The sequence below is a fragment of the Acomys russatus genome, chromosome 12 (assembly GCF_903995435.1).
Source record: "Acomys russatus chromosome 12, mAcoRus1.1, whole genome shotgun sequence".
Classification (NCBI taxonomy): domain Eukaryota; kingdom Metazoa; phylum Chordata; class Mammalia; order Rodentia; family Muridae; genus Acomys; species Acomys russatus.
The window spans coordinates 21,958,127-21,964,943 of NC_067148.1; the positions used below are offsets into that span (position 1 = coordinate 21,958,127).

Below are 6,817 nucleotides of genomic sequence, written 5' to 3' on the forward strand. Positions count from 1 at the left end.
AAATGCCGCTGAACCCAAATGCAAATGAAATACAACCCTAAAGACTTGTTAGCACTGATGGGGCAATTCTTTTTTTTTTTTTTTTTTTCAAAGCTTGAGTTGATCAAACTACAGAAAGTTTGATCTTTGGATATTTTCTAAGTTTTGGAATTATAAAACCGGTATTACCTTTAATTTAACAGTTTTTAAGAAAGCCTTTTATGTTGATAGTGAAAAATACTGCTCAGTATATATAGTCAGTGTAAGGTTTTTATTTTCTGTGTTTGTAAATGGCAAAAGCCTACCTCTTTTTTTCCCCAATGTTTAGAATTAAAGCATTCTACTACCTAGTTTTAAGGTTAATATTAGTCCAGACAGACATACTTCAGCACTTACATCTCCTTAAAGTAAGATGTTTTCCTATATCATTATAATTTTAGTATCACACTTGATAAAAATAATTTCATATATACTACCTATGTTTGTATATTCTCAATTGTCTTTAAGGTTCCTTTTCTGTCTTAGCTTTTGGAACTAGGATTCTTTGAGGGTTTCCACATTTTACCACTTATATTTTATTTCTCTTAATCATACTTTTTTCCTTTGTGTAGATTATTATTATTTGCTTTTACTTTTCCTCTTAGCAAATAATACTGAATGTAGTTTTCTCTTATATGTCTTTGTGTGTGTGTCTGAATGAGAAAGATGGAGATATGATTAGAATGGATGAATGAATAGATCCTTAGAAACATAGGTAGATACATAGGTATATATGGTAAGATACTAGGGCTATAATCCAGGGTCTCACCCTGTCCCCAGCAGAAAGCAGTATTCTTAACCAAGAAACTTTGCTTACAGTTGTAGTAGCTAAATGGTTGTGTATATCAGAATAACCTCTTAAATTACAAATCTGCTATCTCATGTCTATGTATAAATCAGCCATATGTTTCTTTGAGATTTTCTGGGTTTTGCTATATCAGTTACAGCATAGTTGTCCATTAAGTCTTTATTTTTCCCCTTTCTGGTTAGTTTGAACACTATAAAAAAGACAAAGGCTGGAATACAGTGTGAATGTAATGAGATTATGAAAAGAATTTTGTTAGGTAATAGAATTTAAGGAGGTAATTGGCAAGTCCTACAGAGGAGTATTTTATTGCTATAGAATCCCTTTACTGATACCTCAGTAATGCTTTTTAATTGTTTAACTGATAGAATCTTGACTATAGCTGCTCTTCCCTCTCTTACAGTGCCTTATGAGTTAGAGACATCAGATACTTGCCTAACTGAACTAAAACTTGAAGCCGTGCTGGAAAACTAGGAGTTGAGGTCTGAAAGCAATTTGCAAATTGTGTACTACTAATTTTAACACTGGAGAGGTCCACTACCATTTTTCTCCCAAAATAGGAATTATGCTAGTCTATGAATAATTGGCTTTCAGCCAGGCTTGTGTGCTGTACAATTTTAATCTCAGAAATCATGAGGCCAAAGCAGGTGAATCTCTTGTGAGTTTGAGGATATCCTCGTCTAAATAACTTCTAATTGAGGTGAACATGAATGTTTGCTTGTTGTGTGTTTACTTGTATGCATACTCTAATTGAGATGGATTTTTCTGAATTATATTATGTTTTATTATAAACCAGATTTTTAATTGCATTTCTGATAAATGCCCTTATTTCTGTTTTAGTTGCAGCCAAACAAGGTGAATCTGACCCAGAAAGGAAAGAAACAAGACAGAAAGTAGATGATGACAGAAAACACGAGATAGAAGCTGCTATAGTGCGAATAATGAAGTCTAGGAAGAAGATGCAGCACAATGTTTTAGTAGCAGAGGTAAGGGCACTGCAACGTCATTATATTGTCACACAACACTGCTCACCAAGAGCAAGATACTGTGCATAAAACATACCTTTATAAACAGATAGCCTTTATTTCTGAGCATTAATGATGGTTACCATTTTTTGAGAGCTTCTTTTTACAAGTTAGGAAACATGAAGTACCATTAGCATAGTTGGGTAACAAAGCCTCAGGTTATTCCTAATGATGGGAAATGAGAAGGATGAGTTCAGCTTCCTGGGTTTCTGGCTTGAGTGATAGATAGAGGAGAGGTTGGGCCCCTTAACTACAAAATGAGCAAGAATAGTGTGCTTCTGTGGCCCATATCTTAACTAACAATGGCACAGTTGACTTTATTGTACACTGGCATATGTGGTGCCAGACATTCATTGGGGCATTGAAAGTCAGCTAAAAAGTTAGAAGCGTTGAATTGAGAACTCAAATCATTTGGGGATATAGTCGCAACTGAGTTCATACTAAATTGCTCAGGAGTAGAATGGGAAATAAAAGAAAAAAGGGGGGAAACTACAAAAAAGAGCCCCCCACAGTACTATATTCAAGCACTGAGAATACCTAATGACACTGAGAAGCCCTTGAACACTTGTTTAAAAAGGGTTCTTTCTGAACCAGCTGTGCTACTGTCACCAGTCTTAGAAGTTCTCAGTTCACCCAAACCTACTGAATCAGAAATTCTAGGGTCAACAATCTGGCCTTTAACAGGCTCTGAAGCTTGGTGGAGGTGACATACACATTTAATCCCAGCACTTGGGAGGCAGAGGTAGTTGGATCTCTGAGTTCAAGGCCAGCCTGGTCTATAGAGTGAGTTCCCGGACCGAGAAAGGCTACACAGACAAACCCTGTCTCAAAAAAAAAAAAAAAGCTCTACAAAGGTTATTATGTATCGTGTGTTCAAATTTGATGCCTTTCCAAAGGAAACTAAGCATAGTGAGTAGTAAGTACTTCTAAAAACTGTAAAGCTTGGAAGAATGACTGTATCAACAATCATTAGTTAACTTTGCCATCCATTTTCACTGGCCTGATAAGAGTAGATAGTTGATGGAGCACCTGGGAAGGAGGTGGAGGTGGAATCCACCAAGAGTAGTTTGTACTTTGAGACAGTGCGTCCTGGGAACAATCAGAAGTGTTCTATAGGACTAAGTGATGGAATTTGGGTTTTACTTGTAAATGGGAGATTATTGATGTTTATACTATGAGGAAGAGGTGCTAGGTAGATAGGACAAGAGGGTAGTGAAGTCTGGGAAAGAAAGGAATGTTAGTGGCCAGTCGTAGAAATAATAGGTACTAACTGAATGTGTCCTTTCCTGAGAACACAGTAGGGCTCACAGTCTGTGCTGACCAAGAAGTGATGAAAGTAGAAACACACAGTGTAAGGTGGGAAGATGAGGAATATCAAAGTGAAATAAATGAGATGGCTTCTTGTTTCTGTGTAAAACAAGGTAGCGGTTCTACAGCATCACGCTTGGAAAACACATGGAAAGCCCATCATCAGAATCAGTGATTCTATCTGCAGTAGTGAATTTTAATTCATAAATTTGTATTCGGGTTCCCTAGAGGTTATCAACCTTTATAAAAGGCCAGTTTTAACCTGAGGACACCTGTAGCACATACAAGTATAGCTAGATACAAGTGATTTTATAAAAAACAAGTATTATGTGGTATTTGAACTTGGAGAACAGTTTGACAATTCCTAGTTTATACTGATAGTGATTTCATCAAATGGTACTTACTTATAAAATAGGACCAAAGAATCCAGAGTTGAAGATGCTTTTGAGAGTTGAAGTGATCTTGAATGCGGTTTAGACCCTGTAAGGCAAGAATATAAATCTAAAGTTAAGGATTGACAAATTCAAGTGGGTGGTAGCAAGATTTTTTGTTGTTGTTGTTCTAATGAGTAGGTTTATTAAGTACACTGTGATATGCAGAGAGGCTGCAGTTGAAAAAGAAGAACTGTCAAGAGCAAGGTTTTTGATAGTAGAATGACAATTGTGGAAGGATGATAGGTTGTAGTTGCATAGTTGAGTGGCCAAAGAATTTCCAACAATTAGTTGTTGGAAAATAGCCTTGATCAACAAGAAAATCTGACTTGTGGGTGGATGATAGAGTCAGAGTGGGTTATTGAAATTAGCTTTGAGGTTCTGTTACTAATTGATAATACCAACTAGTTAATTTTATTATAAAATGAAACAGCCCACATTACAGTTAAAAGCATTAGGAGAGAGAGAGAGTGTGTGTGTGTGTGTGTAGAAGTATATTGTGATTGGTAGTAGTAGACAGGCTGCTACAGTTAATTTATTGCTGGTAGCATCGTGCTTAAGATACGACTCCAGCTGCAACAAAGAATGACCAGTAGTTGCTCATAGTATTGAGTGCCATTGCTGCGAGGCATTTTATCTATTAACTCATCTCTTGAGATCCTAGAGCTGTACTGAGGTGAATCGGAATTTGAACCCAGTCAATCTGGATCCAGAGCTTGTGCTCATAAACCACACTGTGCTACCCAGTAATATCATTACCATGGTTAAACTATATGCTGGTATATGTTCAGAGTAGTGAAATATAACTAATCTTCTTTAGCATCTACATTTTGGCACATGGAAGTGTGTTCTAACCATCTGTAACATTTTCAAGTAAAATTTTTATGTTTTCTTGTACTCTTTATTTTTTAGTTGTTTTATCTGTCTTTTATGTTGAGGCATGGTAGTCCTCCTGCCTCAAATTTCCTAGTGCTGAGATTATAGTTATTAGTCACTCTGCCTGGTTCATCTGTATTTTTATATTAGTTATACAATCACTAAAATGTGTTCTTCTTAGCTTTAAAATGGCATGTCAGCTCTAGTAAAAGAGGGATTTTTGTGTGTTTATGGGGAAGTGTTTTAGTTAAAATTAGACTACCTTCTCTTTTTAGGTAACTCAGCAATTGAAGGCTCGATTCTTACCAAGTCCAGTTGTTATTAAGAAACGTATTGAAGGACTTATTGAGAGAGAATATTTGGCACGAACACCTGAGGATCGCAAAGTATACACATACGTAGCATAAAATGCATTCAAAATTTTGATTTATTCTTGGACTGTACTCTTCGCATGGACTGGGAAGTTCTTTTCAATCATTACTATTAAGACGACCATCTCTTCTGTTAAATTGCAGTACATGTTATAGACCACTCAGATCAAGCCTCTACTCCCTCTGAGAGTTTTGAACATCAGTTGATTGAGCTTCAGGCTTTCCAACGTTATCCCTGTAGAGATCATCTTTACAGTTCCTCGGGAAAATGTGAATGTGCCGCGTTTTGTTTTCAATATTGTATGAAAACAGGAAAAAAAATAAAACAAATTTAGAAAACACAGCTCATTAAAATAAAATTGTTGGATTTCATTTCCCCAGGTCTTCAGTGTTGATGTAAATGTGTTTCTGTAGTGTTGCTTATTAGCACTTTGCGCATTGTGTAAGTTGGGTAGCAAAAATGGCAAAAGAAATGCAAAATTCCCAGTATCTTGCTATGCTTGTGACATTTCCTTAGCTGGTATTGTTTAAAGGTTTGATAAATATACAAAGACCCAGGTATACAATTGGCGCATGCTTTTCCTACCACTTGCACTTACTAGTCTTAACAGCCTTATGACCAAGGACCTTTGTTTGGACATCAGTACATACCCTGAGTTGTTCCTGCCCCTCCCCCAACCCCCATTGTAATCTGAAGTTCTCCAATTTAAGTTCTAAGATGATTAGGTTTTGCTCTTGGTTATTTCTAGAGAAAGAAAATATTTTAGTATGTATAAATTGTACAATAATTTTTGCTGTTGTACTTACTGCTAATAGTGGATTGTATAGGGTGGTGTTTTTATTTCATTTATTGTAGACAAAATAAATGAATTTAGTATTCACGTATACACTAATTCAAGTATGTCAGAGCACAAAGGTGGCAGCTGGTTATATTTAATTCAGTCTCTTTGAAAAGCACATACATTCTACCCTTTGTTTATAAATATCATAGCCCCCATTCCACACACACAGTTTAAATATATATTTTGGTGAAGCTGTGGTACACACCATTAATTGTCTGTTTCAAAATGCAATCTAAAGATGCAATAAATAGATTACCTTGATAGTTTGAAGGAAGTCTTCAGTTCTTGCAGCTGTGATTTGGAAAGTGATGAAGCAATATTTTTCAAACGTGATGAGTCTTGGATATTAGCTGTCCATTGTCTTCTGAAGAGTTTTCATGTTTTCAAAGATATGCTTTGTGCTGAAGATTTTTTTGTCTGTCACTCTGTGCTTCCAACTATCACTGAAGTTGTTTTCTACCTGACTGATCTGCCAAGGATTACAGTTTGCTTTAACTTGAGAGTATTTTTATCTATTTTATTTAATTTTGTTCCACTTTTTTCTCTTACAAGATGATGTTTTAGATATGTAATTGGGGAAAACCACTATAGATTTGTCAGAAAAATGAAATGTTACTGAGTTCAAGTAACCAACTCTCCATTGAATATCAATACTGTTGATACACTTATTAGAATGTATGTCTCAGAAGATGGTTTCTGTTTAAATTTATGAAGTTACAATTAACTGAATTCTAATATGGATTAAAAACTCCACATAAATATTTTCCCCATGCGTCTTGGATTATAATTTTCCTTTTAGACTTGCAAATATGCTTTTATTGCACTTAAATTTGCTTTTGTGCACTGTATGATTTTAAGTCTTATGATCTTAGTCGCTATGTTTTCCACTTTTACATGAGATGGAAGGCGTGACCAGTATGGACAGGTTCTCAGCACACTTTGCTGTTCTTGCACAGGTACAATGAATACTGAAAGTTGCTTTTGGGTATAGTTGGAATTTTCACTAAGGAAGCTGCGTTTTAACACTTTGGAAGTAAGGATAACTCAGGTTGGCGGCAATAAGGAAAGCTCTGAAAGCTTTAGTTACTGAAGTCAGACATTTAAGACAAAATGAAGCTGTAGCTCAAACCTTTAAATCTCG

General features: G+C 35.7%; 1 protein-coding gene across 4 annotated transcripts in view; it reads left to right on the top strand.

Annotated features, from left to right (window-relative positions):
• Cul3 (cullin 3) overlaps positions 1–5,206 on the top strand; it is a 76,765-nt gene extending 71,559 nt beyond the window's left edge. For all 4 annotated transcript variants that reach the window (XM_051154001.1, XM_051154002.1, XM_051154004.1 and 1 more), the window contains 2 exons: positions 1,664–1,809; positions 4,739–5,206. In XM_051154001.1, the coding sequence (XP_051009958.1) occupies positions 1,664–1,809; positions 4,739–4,870 (278 nt within the window). In that variant the 3' untranslated portion in view covers positions 4,871–5,206. The remainder of the gene's footprint in view (positions 1–1,663; positions 1,810–4,738) is intronic.
• The last annotated feature ends 1,611 nt before the right edge of the window (positions 5,207–6,817 follow it).